Genomic DNA, 16908 nt, shown 5'->3' with positions numbered 1-16908 from the left:
CAGTTTACCCATCATTGTTGCTAGGTCAGTTTAGTGACTTGAATTGACATAAATCACATTTTTCAATAACTTTATTTGAATTGAGTCTAGTTATTGTAGATATGACAGCAAAAATTAAAACTCAAAGTACATAAACAGATATTCTTATAACAAATTAAAGTATTTGGCTTCAAAAAAATACTGAATTTGAGATAATCAGGACAAGGGACAAATAGTGTGACATTTGACATTCGCAAATTGTAAAGTTATTGCCCATTAAATTGATTTGACTTGAGTCCTATCTTAGTTAAACTCAAATCAAACTATCATAGACTTGAGCCAAAAAAATGCCTTGGTTACACTCTGCAACTAGTCACTTTAGTAATGAGTATAGTCCTCAGCGTTACCCATACTTACAGTAGTAGGCTACGTTAATAAGCTATGAGATTGCTATAACTGTACTTAGTGAGGTGTATTTATTTGCAGTGAATGAAGGTTTTTGGTAAATATATCTATGTTGCGGTGGTAGTATAAATCACTTAACATGGTATTTCTACATTTTGTCGCATCTTTTGCCTTGTTTATGAAATTTTTATGGACAAGTGCATCACTGATCATTTTGCTTGTGGTCACGCCAGCATGTTTTGGAGCTGAACTTGGCGTTCGAAGATTGTACATTCGTTTGTTGATGAAGGCTTTTAAGGTACAAAGATTTATATGTCATATTGTGAACTTATGCAGTTTTCTTTGGTGAAATGCTAGCAATAGGTTTGAGCCTTTGACAAAACCTTATAGTTTGTGGTTTCAGTGATATGATAATGATAAGGAAAAGTTTAAATACCAATGAATATAACCTGTTGATATTAATTGAAGAGCTCTAAGAATCTGTAGATGTAGGTTATGTTGTTAAAATCAATTATTTTAAAAGAACTGAAACATCTGTTTAATTAATTATTTTTAATTCCATAATGCATTTTCCTTTGTTTCTTTGTTGCAAATGACCCAATTTCTCATTTGTTAAGTGGGGCACGGCGAAAATCAAGAGCAAGAAACCAATCATATCTGGAGGCTCAGAAGGTAATATTTTACTATCACATATATGTGACATATGTTTGTTGTTATTGAAATGTCAATCTCAAGCACTTGACTTCACCATTATTATTTCATTCATACTTGTTTTATTTAAGAGGTAGATTGAAAATGCAAAACCGTTATCTGCTGTTTGTGCTGTGCCATGAAGTTTACAAGCTTTCTATTTTATTGAAAGCGACACTGCTTTTCATGTCGATTTTTATGGCTGTTTATTATATTTTTATGCAGAAATCATTTCAAAAGAAAACTCAATAAATGATCTTGGCAATTTCAACAGTGAACAACACAAAAAGTTTGAGCTTGGCGACATCATGTATCTGATTAAAAGTGGCATAGAAGTAAGCTAAGAATAACTTAAAGGTCCCAGTTTCCCCCATAACCGTGTCATCAGATTTAAATATGTTTGTTTCATTGAATGGTAACTTCTGTTATTTCTAGGCTGTAATTGATGATGAGGTGACCAAAAGATTTAGAGCCGAAGGTAAAAAAATTGAAATAAGCTTTTCCTATGTAGTATCTGCCAATTCATATCAAGCAACATCCTCATAAAATCTGATAATGCACATTTATTATTAAAGGGCAAGGGTTTTACTATATTATACTTTTCCTTTTTATAGAACTTCCTTCGTGGAATTTGCTTACAAGAACTAATTTTCAATATCAATTTATTAGGTAAGTCTCTGATGTTTTTTTACAAAAATTGTAATTTGTTGGTTAGAGAAATATTTTTTTGACCCATAGGCTTAGTTATGTTTAATGTATGTTTGATTAGTTTATTGTACTGTTGCTATTTCTATCTACCCATGTATGATTTTTCAAATGTACAGGCTCGTTTAGTGTTAACTGAAATGTCCACTAGCAGAAAGTTTATGTGGAAGAGCTGGCTGTAACTCACAGCATATGCTTTCTCATGTGTGAGCTTTGACACATATGCAGTCATAATTGCTTTGTAACATAAAATATTGCTAAAGATTCTTTAACTCTATAGTAATGTGATAATTGGATACACATGACATAGAGTACTGGTATGTGAATTTGAGACAATGTATATGTAAAAGAAGGAAGGTTTTTTTTACTGTGAATATTTTTGGAACCTTATCCTTGAAGCTCTGCATTTATTTTAAATTTAATTTTCTAAGGACTAAAAATCACCACGAAGACAACTCAGCTCGGTAAAAATAACTGCATCTGTATATTGTGTTGTTAAATTCATGGTTCTAAACCATGCTTAGTGTAAAACTTACTATTGACAATGCACTTTGTTCATCTCTCACTGTCTGGTGGAACTTTTGTGTTCTGATCGTTGAGGTGTTACAAATATATCGGGACATTTCCATGCTGTTTATGTAATGCATGTTTTGCATTTGTATGTTATTGTTTTGTATGGGGTAAAGCAAGCTATAATAAGTTATAATATGACAGTTTACACACTTGTAATGTAAAAATGATTGGTGTCATCACATATATTGCTATAGCCTAGGGGTGTTCAAATGATTTCTGCCATTATCCACCACAGCCAAACCTGACAACATTATGATCCACTAAATACGAATAGTAAACATATTGGACATGCTTTAATTTTCATGTTGCTTTATGTAAATGTACCCTACATTGTAGGGTCTACAACATATTAATAACTTTGTAAAAGTCAAAAGTGAAGTGTGCTACAGCACACACAAAAAGTTGAAAAGACCCGGATCCAAATCGAGATCTGTCATTTGAACGCCCCTGCTATAGCCCATCTTTATTCTGGTTGTAATACTTTCGGCAGATCAGCTTATTTAAATTTTCAGCCAGCAATTACGCTATAAACTTTAAGGCAGTGATTTTAATGTCATCTATGAATGTCGTATCATGTATAATTATTTTTCTGCACTTTCTTTGCTGTAATGTTTTTTTATTTCGTATTTGCAAATTACTAAGCGCCGGATAGATTTGAAGATTTCTATCTCATGTTGTGAGTAAAGTTGTGATGAACACTTGGCACTCATAAGTAAAACTTGGTTCTTGTGCAAGCTATGCATGATTTTCTGCTGCAGTGAAAACTCTTTGCATTACACATAATATTTCTGGTGCAAGTTTCGGAAGTGAGCATGATGTCGTAGGCTCAACTCTTAGTCAGGTTATTTTGACTGCAGTATATATATGTATCTTCAAAACAACCTTTGATAGCCTCCTCAGCAAGGCTAGTGTTCCAAAGTTCATTCTGATATTTGTTTTGCTAATGTTTGCCTTTGGTAAAAGTCCAATTTTGTACCTTATTTGATGTGAGAGTTTATAAGAGATATAGTATACACAAATTCTTTATTACAATACATATAGATGCAGACAGACCTTTTTGTAGAAGTCAGTAATGTTAGTAGTCCCGAGAGCAGAACTTTATTAAACTTTAATGACACTGCTCAACTGTTGCTTCACAACCAGTTTGCACAAACATCAGACTCCACATATTGTTCAGTGTGTTACAGCTATCCACACAATGTTATAAGTAGTCTAAAAGCGTAATACTTTTCTTATGATGATGACATGATTTTTGGAAATTGAGTAATATTTAATATTTTCTCCAAACGTTGCATGATGTCTGATTGGTGTAGATTATGTTCCAGCTACTGTACCAGGTGGTGTTATAGTGTTTACAACCTGTGCAAATAAAGCTGCATGTTTTGGCAGGTCTGTTTGTAGTGTGTATGATTTATAGTGCTTCATATGCCTTTATATATAAACAACCATTGTAAGCAGATGAATGCAAGTTGTTTGTTTTAAAGATATACTGGGGCCATGCTTAACATTAATGAACATTTCTTTTTCAGCATCCGGTTGTCATTCCTCTGGTTTGCTGGCCTTATTTTCAGATACATGATTTTACTGCCAATGAGGTAATAACATGACCTGCTATAATCGTGATCACCGTTATCTTATTTGTCATTTCTTTGTAGGCTGTGCGTATATGACATTCTGTAACCTTATGTGACAGTTATAGCTGTTAAACTGAAAGATGTCAGATCACAATATACCATACATTCTTAATAGATTTATTCATTCCAATTAGATTTTAGCTGCTTCTAACCAGAAACATTTTGCAGGGTGTTTATTACTTTCTTTGCACTGTGCTGGATCATCTGTACAATGTTGCCGCTGACTTTCATGGAAGACACGAGGTAAATTTGCTAAATTGACAGCTGCATGGACATTCTTTTAGTTACAGGATGACGAAAGCTGATGACGATGTTTTATTACATTGATGCAAACATTGCGTCTAACTCAGTCCTATTGCATACACTTTGTCTCATCATTATGCCTATGTTATTGATATCTTAATCTTATGTACAGTAGACATAACTTATCGATAATGGCATTCAAGTAGCACAAGCACCCATGTTTAAGTTTACACAACTACATCATGCAATGAAGTGGTTTACTATGGCGCCACTAAAACTATTTTTAAAATGTTCTGTATGTTTATGGTATTAGTGAAGACAATTTTAACTTTTGTTGAACGTTCAAGCATGGCTTGCTTGTCAGGATATTTTAATTTCATGGCACTAACAACTTTTCAATATCTATGTGCTTGAACCACCCTTGTCTATTGGGAGAGCTTGAAAATACCTATTCACCATGCTTGAATGAAATTTCAAAGGAAGTTTTCGCAGCTGTTTTATTTTATTCGAACAGCTTAAAGAGGAAGCTTGCTTATTATGTCAATGTTGTCGGCTTCAGAATTATATGCAGAGGTTTTTCCGCAGTTGTTACTTACCATGACAGGTCAGTGCTTTGCCATGCCTTTGTTCCAGCTGTACAACTTTAATTCATATCCTATTACTTTTGTAGCTTTGGTTTTTTCGGTGTCTCTTCCAAGCAATTACACTGTCGAATATATCAATTTTGTACACGGTCGCTTACGATAATCTAAACTTTGGTTTTCAGCATCCAGTATTTAGTGGTTAAACATGCGAATGATTAGATAGATATATTTGCAAATATTACATGTACTGTATACAGTATATACGTAAATGACTGCTGTGCTGTTGCAGGGAAAATATGCCAAAACCTGGTGGCATATGTGTTGCCAATCACACTACAACATTGGATGCTGCCATTCTTATGCAGGATCGCCCATATGCCATTCTTGGGCAAATTCATGGTGGATTTTTAGGTCAGTAAATTTAAGCAACTAAAAGTTTTCATTTAAAGTTTAGGAAGATAACGTACCACGGTGCAAGCTTACTAAATTGCCTAACGGAATTAAATGAAGACTATCTTTAGTTATTGCTGAGCTCATCAAACATTTATGGTACTAAGGTTTACAGACTTTACAGAATTAAGCCGTATGATGCTTATTCTGCACTTTGTGTTTTATACTTACCGTGAAACTTTTACTTGGTTTGGCCTGGATGTGATGTAAGGTTAACTTTCTGCCTTATTGGGGCAATAAATAAAACATGAAAACTTAACATACATTAACATCATATACAATTTTCTTAGGTTCTGTGATGAGAATAATGTCCAGAGCAACAAAGCATGTCTGGTTTGAAAGATCTGAAGTCCGAGATCGAAAGTTTGTCTCGGAAAGGATAATGAAGCACGTCAGTGACCTCAACAATTCTCCAGTTCTTCTCTTTCCGGAAGGAACTTGCATAAACAACACGTCCGTGATGATGTTTAAAAAGGGATCGTTTGAAATACCGACCACAATTTACCCCGTTGCAATTAAGGTGTTGACTATTATGCCTTTCACACAACATCTCGCATAAAAATCTTGTGCTGCTCATTTATGCGTAGTTGTTTATTTACTTTGTGTTACTCGTTTTCAATCTAAGGACCATAACATTTAGCTTACACATACAAATTTATGTATGATGTGCAAACTGATACTTAAAGCCCATGTTAAAAATTAACAGAAAAGGCGATAATCCAACGCAAACAAGCCCAGCTGTAATAGTTTCATACGTGGCAGCTACACCCAAAATATAAATCATAACTCACTGTCTTCGCAGTATAATCCATGGTTTGGTGATGCTTTCTGGAACAGTTCAAAACACAGCATGTTGCAATATCTGCTTGTTGTAATGACAAGCTGGGCGATCGTGGCCGACGTCTGGTACTTACCTGCAATGGATAAGGAACCAAGTGAAAATGCAATGCAGTTTGCCGAGAGGGTCAAGGCTGTCATTGCTAGGAAGGGCGGTTTAGTTGACTGCTTATGGTGAGTGGGGCAATTTTTTACCGGGTCCGGTTACATCAGTTAATGCATATGAGGAACAAAAATGTGCAAGCCAATTATCTTAATTTTAAAATAATACCACTATTTAGTGAACTCAGTTCGTTGTTGATCTTACTGCAAATATTTTTTATTTTATTTCTGAGAAGATTTTCTTTTTTTAAATAAACATGGGCTTGGGCAACAGAAATCACTTATTTTCACTTGTACTGAAAAAATGTACAGGGAAAGCTGGTTAACTCAAAGCTAAAGAGAACCATCAAATTGCTTTGATTAAGTCGATGTTTATGTGTTGATACTGTATAACCTTATAGACACTTCGCCATAATCTGAAATTTTGATTGAAGCGAAGTTGACTTAATGTGATTTTACTTGATGAAGGTAACTTGAAATATAACAACTCTCTTTCACTGACTCTTTTTTTTTTTATCAGGGATGGCCAGTTAAAAAGGATGAAGGTAAAAGACTCTTACCTTCAAGAGAAACAAAAAGAACTCGGTGAGATTTATGCCAAGTCCAAAGAAGAAGATAAGCTGCACAAGAATCCTGTTAAAAAGGTGCGATTTGACATCTCCAATCTCGAACACGACTCCTCTTCATCAGAGGAGGAACAGAATTCGGAAGATAATTTTGATGAAAATGCAGAAATTTACAATTATCCTGGTGACAATTTCGAATATCAATCCCAGAGCACATCCACCGGACTTAGGGTGGAGCAAGATCAAGAGAGTGCACAAAAAATTGAACAAACAGAAGATTTCAATAAAAATTCACAAGATCTGCTGGATCTTATTAAATCAAATGGAGCAATCGATCAAGTATTATGATAAACCATGTGCAATCATCCAAGCATTTAGCGCAGGTTTTAACGCTAGAGCACGCTTTACATGCTGAAACAGAGTTATTTATGAGTCCTGGGAGTCGTGTGAACAAAAATCCATAGTTTGCTGCCAATGAGTACAAGGTGAGGTCACATCTTTGTACAGTAGATCACATGTTTCGCATATTTTTGTCCGAACAACCTCAATATTATGATCAAGTGATTTCTGATAGAAAATGACAGCAGTAGTAACCTTCACTACCATTTTAGTTATTAGTGTTGTGGATTGACATTGACTTTGCTCCTTAGACTTTTTTCTGTTGTAATTATGCAAAAGTATTAGCTTTTACTTACAACATATTTATAATTTCCACGCGCTTACTCTGATTACTGCTGCTTTTGTGACTCAATTCTGCTGCTTTTGTGTTCTTCATGGCTTTCGCTGAAGGCGAACACTGTGCTTTTTGCACACGATCGATTTTCTAATTTTAGAAAGACCCCGTTTTTCTGATGAGTCGACTTGCAATACGATTTCAGAACCATCGTTTTATTTTGTTTAAAGAAATTACACGTTTCAGAAAAAAATTTCTGAAAGGTACAATTCTAATTCAAAACGGTCTAGAATCTAGATCATTTGACTTTAATAATTTAAAAAATTCTTCTTCTTCTTAAATCTGCAAATGTTTAATTAAATGCTATTACAAAACATTGTTTTTGCCGTTTATTTTCCTTTATCTCATAAGCTTATTTCTATTATGTTTATTTTAATGAATTATCAAGTTCATTCGTTATCATTACATACCTGTTGAACATTTGTTTACCGAAATGAACTGCGGAGAGCATTTTACATTTCACGGCATGTACGTCTTTGGAAATAAAATCGATTTCTAAAAGCGCTTGGATTAAACTGATGGGCTTCCTCGTGTGAATTAAGTGTCCAATTCGACTCCAACAACGCGCCAATTTGAAATAAACGAGGTGTCAGCTTCACAGTTGGCCGTTGCTGGAATTTTTGTGTGATTGCGAATTGAAGGAACCATGAATCAGAAATTTATCGGTAGAACACCAGTTCCCACGCCAGCAGTTACATTGGCCCTAAACCTCCTTTCCCTCTAAAGCTAAACCATCATAATTTTCATCACACACTTTCTGCTGCATATATTTATGGTTTTCGGAACAACTCAACTTTTATCCTGAAAGTTTCGTTTTGTCTCTGGGTCACCGTGGTTTCTAGAAGTGCAGAGAGATCGATCGGGGTCGTATAGAGATTGGTAAGCTACAGCGTATACGCGATACTGTTCATGAGGCATTTTCATTAATGTGATTAGGACTGAATTACGACTGCGTTAGAAATTCAACCTTAGGTGCAAGCATGAACATCATATGTAGTTCATTCAAGCTTTTCAACGTGCTGCCTTAGGCGTTTAGCTTAGTGACTTCAAATTACATCATTATCAATTTTTCCCTTGTATAATCACAATTTAACATTTTAGAGAAAAAAATGATACTTTTGGTTTAGCCAGTATTGAGGTTATTAAGCTATGCTTTGCACACCAAACTGGTTCTCTCTACGTTTAATCTAACGTTTTATTTTTAATGCAATGCAACAGTGTGTGTTATTGAAGTTCAAGCGGTTAGTTCGGAAATGTTGCTGCAGAACTTTGATTTGAGTCGTCTTAAAATTTACGAATAAAACCATCTCGTCCTGCGTTAGAAACTGAATGTAGGCTAAGCACCAAAACCAAGTGAACGTAGCTTTAATTATACTGTGGGTGGAATTGTCGTAGGTTATTTCGATTGCATTAGAAACAGATTTAGACTTGATGCAGGATAGAGAAGCCGCGAGTTCTCCCCTTGAGTTTGGGTATCTCAACCCTCAACATTTTTATGAATCCTGTCATCTATAGGCTACGTTCAAACTTTTGATTGAAACCTGAAAGCTGCTAACCTATAGGTCCGCCCAGAATTACTATTTAGTGCTTTTCTTCTAAAATTTATGCTTATTTTCGAGAACAATGTGTTAGAAAACATGAATGTGCTTATTTTTGAGTTGTGTGCTTAGTTTGTCTTTCCTGGATCCGGTCACTTTAACCGAAAAGTGAAAAGCTTCCGAGTTGTGGCAAACTTCTGTTTGAAATTGCCTATTGAATAATCATTGCAACACACACCTGAGCGTAATTCGTAGATATTTCTGCACGAAATAGACTGCGGGCGTAACAGTAAAGGAAAAAGCTTTTCATTGATATTTGAACTCAATATCAAGGTCGGAAAGTTTTTCATTAAACTTTTGATCCATCAGTTCTGACTGAGCAACAGTAAAGCGGTTCTTCCAATCACCAATTTCTCCTAAACAATAAGTTGGCAATTCAATTGTTACCTAAAGCGTATACTAGAAACACAAGGACCTGTGTATAGGGCAGAGGCTATCAGTTTTAGTTATAAGTTAGTTTTTTGAATTTTTCAAACCTCGGTCATACCTTTCCTAAAGAACTTCATTTTGACGTGTCTCGCGCTTGCTCCCTTCTTCATACTGGAAAATGACGTTGCTTCCACGATTTGGTCAATCTCCTCATCACTTCGCTCGACTCCCAGGTGATCAGCAATCTTTCGGATTTCCTTTGCCGGATTCTATGTTCGTGTAATACATAAGTGCTTGCTTATCAGGAATAATGTGATTTCAATGGCCGGGTGTTTTACCAAGCAAGTATCCACTTGTGTGTCATGCCAGTACCTTCTTTATATTCTCATACATGACAAACAGAACGTTGTCTTCTGTACGGTAAGGATACCAAGAAAGTATATATTCTGGATACCACTCTCCCTTCTTGCTAAACTGTGGTTGTTGTCCTGTTTATAAGAAAAGAATTTTTGTGGTAAAGATAATTATTATTTATAACACAACATATCGTACTGTTTGTGTTTTGTTATTGACTGTTACGAGCGAAAACTATGGTAATAACCTTGTTAAGTCATAAAAAAAACGGCAACATGCTTACAAACGTTCAGTGAAGGAGAGAAAAATAATAAAAGCCCCAAGGGCCTAAAATGTGCAAAATCTTCGCTACAGTGATGTTACAGTATAACGAAGAATGGTTAGCGCGGCCAACAAATCAAAAGAAGTAGGCTAATCAATAGATATCTAAGAAAGCCTCGGGTTACTCACCGTTCACAAAACTTTCAAAAAAACTATTCCACTCATCGGGGTAATAATGCGAAATTGGTTCCATTTTATGGAATGGTAAATTATTGAACATGTTAAACCAGGATACAAGTTGATCTTTTGGATTTCTCATCACGTTTATTATCTATTGACAAAATTTTGAAAGAATTCACGCTACAAATATGCACATACAGTAGGATGCATAAACCTTTATACGTCTTTCAGAATAAGCGAATCAAGAATAGGAAAAATATTCCCACCTTGCATCCATTTTTCTTCAACCTTTTCATATCAAGAAGACTAGCAGGAACGTGGGTTCCCCAAATTTTTCTCCTCCAAGGAAGTTTTTGCATAATTTGGTAGTTCATTGCTATGACAAGAATCGAAGCGTATCGGGTCGAATGTAACGCCAAGCGTACATACCTTCAGTGCCGACATAAATATATGAAGCATAGGCTATACGCACGTGTGCCTGATTCGAGGTAGGCTTGAACAGGAGAAATTAGCTTTGTCATTTCCATCATCTTATCGTCGTCTTTGTATATGATGTTCCTTACGATATGAGTCAGCCACGTTGTTCCTAAGGATACAGACAAGCTTCTTTGACAATCAGCAGAAAAATTCTAAAATGAACAGTTCGATGAAAAGTCGACAGCCGAGCCGAGCCGAGTCGACAGTCGTTACGAACTTACGACAGCCGAGTCGTAAGAACGGGCTGGTAATATTGCGGCCCGTGTTCGATACTCGGTGGCGCTACCGCTGTAATGTCCGCGTGCACTTGGAAAATAACTCTAAATTCGGGCAATAACATACAGTATAAAAAAATCAAAAAACCTAATAACCATTGGGAACTTGCATAAAGCCTTGCTCGGTAACCGACCTCCGTAACCGGTCGAGCGATACGATGAATCATTTCTGGGTTTATCCGGGAAAGAATCATTCTCGTGCAAAAGACTTACCTCAGCTCAGTCCGAGGATAAAGATTACCATATTGAAACGACAAAACTATCAGTAAATGCCTTAACCCTATCTAAACCGGGTGAGCGACATTATTATTTTAACCAGGTGTGGTCGACACTGCTCACAAATTTTCAATCGTTAATTACTCGAAAACTATATGTCGTAAACTGATCGGATTTTTACAGGTTAGTAGCAAAAACATCTGGCTTCCTGTATACATCATAATTGTAAAACTAAAGAAAGTGCATTTAGTGTAAATTAAGTATTTATACAAGTGATACATTTCTAGAAGTTTTTCTTGTTACGCCGCGCCCCCGCTGTGCGGAAAATCAGCTGACCGCGAGAAGAGAACGCAAGAGAATAGTTAGTCGAGTTAGTGGTGCGTAAATGAGTAAACGAAAACGATACGCTTCAATGCGGAGAGAGAGCAAAATAATGAAAATATGATAATTTCTCAAAAATTACAAAATCTAACTTTATAAAGCAAACATGGACAGATAGCTGAAGATTTTTTAGGAAAATTCACCAAATTTTAAATTTCTACAGCAAACAACGCAACTGTTCGCCACGTTTTGAGGTGATTGTGTGCAGGAGAGACCACAACTAGTGTAAATAGGGTTAAAGCTTGGCTCTGTTCCTTTGTCTACCTTGTTTAAGCCTACAAAGTCGTATCATATCTGCTTTAAATACTGCGTTTTCTTATTGAAGGACATGGTAAATTTTTATAGTTGGAAAAAAGTTGTGTAAAAGTAAAGCGAGAGTAGACCTGAGCAAAGTAAAAGTAGCCTATTGAATTATTTTAGAACTCAAGAGCCAAAAACATATCGTGCAGTTGCCATGTCATCATTTCCTTCATACCATTTGCTAGTACATGATTGAAGTTTTTTGATCAGTGAACTAACTCAAACACTAGCGTAGCCTAATTGGTGCATGATTGTGCTAACAAATCGCTGCAGTCCTATATCAATAACAATGGTAACCGATTAGGTTGTTCAATTCAATATTAGCACGCCTGAAGGCATTTGCGAAATACTACCAATTTCTGCAAAGCATGTGTAAATTTACGTTATCTACAGTAGGAAACAATAATTAAATCTGCGGCAAGCAGGCTTACATACGTTTCACTCATCCTTTCCAAGTCCCATTTTTACTTTCACAAGTGCTAAAAAAGATGAATAAACTATGCTCCCGTATTCGAGGCAGGTTTGCATAGGTATGTTTGATTGAATTTCTTTGCCATTTCTGTCACCTCGCTATTGTCATGAAGATGTTTGTCTGGGTGAGAAAAATATCTACATAAACAAAACAAAAGTTCTTCATAAAACAAAAAACAACGTTGTTTTTGAGCAAGACGTTCCTTGTGACGGTAACTTAATACGATTTCAGAGCTAGCCTTCCTGCAAGTTACCGTGGGCACACATTTTTTGTTTTTTTTGGTTTTTCTTGTATGACCTGAATTTGAAACTGTTCACCGGGACCACTGAATAGGAGCAAACGTCGTTAATTCGGTAGCGGTTGGGCTCGCTTGCCACTTTATAACATCCAAAGAAATAGGACCGTTTCAAACTTCGTTATTTATTGCCAATGGTCGACTATATACACTAATAAGCTACATAGACTTTGTGTTTGTGGTGCCTTCTTAAAATGGCAGCGGTAGGTGATACGCTACAATGTTTTGCCCAAGAGCATTACAACAGTAACGCCACTATCGAATACGCGCCTCACGATAACACACTCAAAGTTAAGTTTTAAAGGTTAAATCAATAGTAACCTTTTGATAAGATAGTTGCAAATGCTGATGTAACCAGCAGCAAGAACCGTTGTGACATAAGCGACACGTGATTGTAAGTATTCCATACACGTGTTTTTATACTAAAATATCTCCAGATTTTGCTATGTAATGTCACTCGACATAGCCACATATTGCACAAGAGTTTCAATATGGTTTGACTTCTGATTGACCGTCACGATATATTTAAGGAAACGCCGGCAGCAAAACCTATTCCTTCGGCAGCGGAGTGCGAGTAAAACCCGTCAAAAACCGGAAACTTTTCGAACGATTGCGCCATTATTAAGAGAAAATTAACCTCCAGTCTCATGATTACATGCAATTGCAGGATATTCTTCATTGAACATGGACGCTACTCTACGTGGTATTTAAAGCAGCGATCTCCTGAGTAGAAGCCATAATAGCGTAACCGGGCAATTACTTTTCTGAAGTGGCTATTTCACCGTAAGTAGGGCACACAGCCTGTTTTTAAAGATAGCTGGTTAGGTTGGGAGAATGGGTAGGCAAAAGTTGATTTTAGCGATTTAAGGTTTTATTGGTGCTAGATTTAGATTGGAAGGTAGATTTAGGTTAAGTATAATGTATATAGGTTACTGCGTTATAAAATTTAAGCTAGGTTGACAAGAAACTACAAAAAATAGCTTCAAACCCACGATTTTTTCCGGTGAAAAAGAGGCAGCCTTATTTTTTGTATGATCTACCAATAATACACAGGGCACGGCGTGTTTAACTGAGTGGTAATTGGTTACTAATTTTACCAGGGTAGGTGTAAGTGGAAATAAGACCAGCTTGCCGTTTGTTATTGGGGTAGGTGTAGTACATAGCCTACTTTTGTGAATAATAATAAGCTATACCTCCATAGTCTATACCAGGGCTTCCCAAACTGGGGGTCGCGACCCCGCAAGGGGTCGCGTAACGAACTTCAGGGGTCGCAGAACGTATACCAATTTTACACGAAGTACAAAATACAATCGAAACAAAATATCGTTCCAGCCTAATCAACATTGAAACCGCCTTGAGACCAGCATTAACAGATATTGAGCCACGGCTGGACTTGCTTTGTAGCAGAAAGCAGTCGCATCAATCACACTGAATAAATGTGTGTGCTTTTTTGTTTCCAGTAGCCTATATATGTGTAAAGTAGTAAGTAGACTTTGAGTACTGGTTGCTTGAATTCAGTCTTTACTCTTTGCATCTCAATAAATTTCACTAATGACTAATGTATGTTTCGCACTGCTAATTTAATCAATTTAAACGTGAAGGGTCGTGGAAAACTTCAGAAGTTTGAAAGGGGTCGCGAGCAAAAAAGTTTGGGAAGCCCTGGTCTATACCATGCCACTATTATGCAAAAACGCTAAACCGGATATGGTTTTTAGGTTATGGATATAGTGATTTTGTTACAGGTACCGTAGCAAAATGTTTCTATTTTACGTTTACTTTGTTTCAGCATATTCTTGCTGAGAAGAAAATAGTAGTTTATTACTGCCTATCGAATATAAGTTACGTTTAACCGTAAACATGCAGGCAGATCCCAAAGCAAAACGTATCCTTGATGTGTTAGGGAAACTTTTCAATGACGTTGCCAATTACATACCTGCTGACGATCGCCCGGACGTGACCCCACTTATTGAGGACCTTGTCAAAGCTCTACAAGCTCCATCGGTTAGTGACTGGAAAGGCCATAAATTTGCACCGCCTTTCAAGGCAGAAACCGTTGAGTGGCAATACAACAACTGGCAACCTTCGGAAAAGGATGTTTTAGTTGCTTCGTTCCCGAAAACTGGTAAAATATGTAAGCCAGTTATCGCTATATTTGTGTGCCAACAATTTTGGCAACAATACTTTAACCTACTGCAGTTTAAGTCACATTTTCAATAAAGCAAACAGACACACGACTTGCTGCGTTTTGCGGTTAATATTGGAATGAAAATAATTTTTACATATTACGTGTATACAGGAACAACCTGGATGTCGCAAATTGTGAAGCACATCATTTACAAAGACAATGAAGAAACGTTAAAAATGGCGAAAGTGTTGACAGCCAATAATACCTACCTCGAATCAGGGACTCGTACGTTGCGCTAATGTGATTTATGCTACTTTTGTTTAATACTTACCTTACTTTCTGTTAGGCTGTACCCCAAACAAATAGCGAACTATAGCTCTAACTAATATTGCAGTGTGTAAGTTAAAGTTGACATGTTTATCGATTTTAGCATTGAACTACGAAGTCATGGAAAAACTTCCGTGGGAAAGGAAGATTTGGGGAACCCATAATCCAGCCAACCTGATCAATATGAACCGATTGATGGAGAATAAATGCAAGGTGAATGCTTTTAACACCTTTATCAGGGAAGGAATTCAACTTTGTGGAAATTGTTTGGTGCCTATATACTTACAACTCAAGGTTTATTTGTATGGCATTTAATTTTTTTTCAAAGCCATTCGGTTATAAATGAATTATGACCTCAACCGTCTTATTTACACATACAATAATCACAACACATGAGCAAATATCGTACATTACTGAACTTCATTTTCCTAATTTACAAACAGATTATCTACGTTATGAGAAATCCCAAAGATCAGTTTGTGTCCTGGTACAACATGTGCATGACTTTTCCTCATCGTAAAGCCGAGGCAATGGCGAAGCTATATCCGTCTGATTGGAATGATTTCTTTCAAGTTTATATCAACGGTTGGTCAGTCTCTAGTCGAATGAGTGGTTGGTGTTGTTTTCATTTGTGTTTTATAAACGCGATGATTTTCCAGGAAAGCAGCCGATGAGCGATAAAGAAGGTGAATGGTATCCAGACCACATCTTATCCTGGTATCCTTACCGCGATCAGGAGAATGTCTTGTTCGTCATGTATGAAGATTTGAAGAAGGTCATCTTTGCTGATCTCATAGCTACCGCATATTGTTTTATGGAATGCCGTTTCTGGCTTCTTTTGCAGTTGAATTAAACCTAAATCTTTTCTCGTTTAGAATCCTGCGACTGAAATCGGTAAGATTGCCAAATTTGTTGGTGTGAATAGGTCGGATACGGAGATTGACGAGATTGTAGAAGCAACGTCGTTTGAAAGCATGAAGCGAGACGCCTCGAACATTCACAATCAACTTAGTTTCTTTCGAAAAGGTCGTGTAAAATTTTCGGAACTAAAAACTATTGTTTTGACTGTAGATTGTTTATGTTAAGTTTTACTGTATATTTTTCTGTTTTTATCAGGACAAGTCGGTAGCTGGAAGAATCACTTCACTGTTGCGCAGTCTGAGTTGATGGATCAGAAGTTTAGGGAAAAAATTTCCGGCACCGACATAACCTTTACATACGAATAAGTTTTAACTTGGCCGCAATGACTTGTTCCGTTATAAGTTAGGTGTAACTATTTTCACCCGCAATAATTAAAATTGGCTGAAAATCATTTTCACGCTTGCCAATGTGATGTCTAAGTTTTGAATTGTGTGTAGGCCTGTACCATGCAGGGGTTTGAAAAACAAGTCGTTATTTTATTACTAATACTTTTCATTCAACTTTCAACGCACTTTGAATAGGTTTAACCACCTTTTTTATGTTCAATCAATGCTCATATAAACTCAATAAACGTTGTTTCGAAGGTGATCGTACTCTTATGCTCTATTAGTCTATTTCTTGAATGCAAATGACAGAAATCCTTTTAAAGTAAAACGATTTTTAACAGATCATCTCGTTTTCTACTTTATTTTGAAATGCTCACTGTGTAAATAGGTTTCTCGTAAATCGAATTAGCCGTTGACCTACATAGCGAGTTTAGCAAAACGCGGCGAGTTTATATCTAACGAGGTTAGAGTGTCAGCGGATTTTAGTTGTGGTCAATCGCCGGAGAAAAAACTTGCCTCGTTAGGCGAAA

General features: G+C 36.4%; 3 protein-coding genes across 4 annotated transcripts; 2 read left to right on the top strand and 1 right to left on the bottom strand.

The window, feature by feature from the left end:
• Positions 1-33: 33 nt before the first annotated feature.
• Positions 34-8005, top strand: LOC143458995 (glycerol-3-phosphate acyltransferase 3-like). 2 transcript variants are annotated; one of them, XM_076955930.1, is made up of 13 exons: positions 34-682; positions 1002-1056; positions 1300-1409; positions 1510-1552; positions 1689-1743; positions 2211-2243; positions 3882-3947; positions 4155-4229; positions 4744-4833; positions 5103-5224; positions 5554-5783; positions 6066-6274; positions 6723-8005. In XM_076955930.1, exons 1-13 carry the CDS (start codon positions 524-526, stop codon positions 7114-7116), a joined length of 1641 nt encoding a protein of 546 aa, XP_076812045.1. In that variant the 5' UTR covers positions 34-523; the 3' UTR covers positions 7117-8005. The 2 variants fall into 2 exon arrangements, with proteins under 2 accessions (XP_076812045.1, XP_076812046.1); XM_076955931.1 differs by lacking the exon at positions 2211-2243 and having other exon boundaries at positions 36-682.
• Positions 8006-9277: 1272 nt separating this feature from the next.
• Positions 9278-12729, bottom strand: LOC143460112 (sulfotransferase 1A1-like). The gene is made up of 7 exons (XM_076957504.1): positions 11229-12729; positions 10736-10849; positions 10530-10639; positions 10273-10414; positions 9841-9956; positions 9587-9737; positions 9278-9455 (listed from the first exon to the last, which is right to left on the bottom strand). Exons 2-7 carry the CDS (start codon positions 10791-10793, stop codon positions 9346-9348), a joined length of 687 nt encoding a protein of 228 aa, XP_076813619.1. The 5' UTR covers positions 10794-10849; positions 11229-12729; the 3' UTR covers positions 9278-9345.
• A 527-nt stretch (positions 12730-13256) lies between these two features.
• Positions 13257-16645, top strand: LOC143460110 (sulfotransferase 1C2-like). Its single transcript, XM_076957502.1, has 7 exons — positions 13257-14801; positions 14976-15089; positions 15235-15344; positions 15575-15716; positions 15791-15906; positions 16007-16157; positions 16248-16645. Exons 1-7 carry the CDS (start codon positions 14537-14539, stop codon positions 16355-16357), a joined length of 1008 nt encoding a protein of 335 aa, XP_076813617.1. The 5' UTR covers positions 13257-14536; the 3' UTR covers positions 16358-16645.
• The last annotated feature ends 263 nt before the right edge of the window (positions 16646-16908 follow it).

This window comes from Clavelina lepadiformis, chromosome 5 (genome assembly GCF_947623445.1).
Source record: "Clavelina lepadiformis chromosome 5, kaClaLepa1.1, whole genome shotgun sequence".
Classification (NCBI taxonomy): domain Eukaryota; kingdom Metazoa; phylum Chordata; class Ascidiacea; order Aplousobranchia; family Clavelinidae; genus Clavelina; species Clavelina lepadiformis.
This window is presented reverse-complemented; position numbering and strand designations above follow the sequence as displayed.

Bases quoted from the DNA above. Each gene is read 5' to 3' on its own strand.
- LOC143458995 (XM_076955930.1), top strand. From the start codon at position 524: ATGGTATTTCTACATTTTGTCGCATCTTTTGCCTTGTTTATGAAATTT. The intron at 5,784-6,065 runs GTGTTGACTATT...CTGTCTTCGCAG, and splicing joins TTTACCCCGTTGCAATTAAG to TATAATCCATGGTTTGGTGA. The intron at 6,275-6,722 runs GTGAGTGGGGCA...TTTTTTTATCAG, and splicing joins GGTTTAGTTGACTGCTTATG to GGATGGCCAGTTAAAAAGGA.
- LOC143460112 (XM_076957504.1), bottom strand. From the start codon at position 10,793: ATGATGGAAATGACAAAGCTAATTTCTCCTGTTCAAGCCTACCTCGAA. The intron at 10,640-10,735 runs GTGCGTATAGCC...TTCTTGTCATAG, and splicing joins CTACCTCGAATCAGGCACAC to CAATGAACTACCAAATTATG. The intron at 10,415-10,529 runs GTGGGAATATTT...TTTTGTCAATAG, and splicing joins TGAAGAAAAATGGATGCAAG to ATAATAAACGTGATGAGAAA.
- LOC143460110 (XM_076957502.1), top strand. From the start codon at position 14,537: ATGCAGGCAGATCCCAAAGCAAAACGTATCCTTGATGTGTTAGGGAAA. The intron at 14,802-14,975 runs GTAAAATATGTA...ACGTGTATACAG, and splicing joins TGCTTCGTTCCCGAAAACTG to GAACAACCTGGATGTCGCAA. The intron at 15,090-15,234 runs GTACGTTGCGCT...TATCGATTTTAG, and splicing joins CTACCTCGAATCAGGGACTC to CATTGAACTACGAAGTCATG.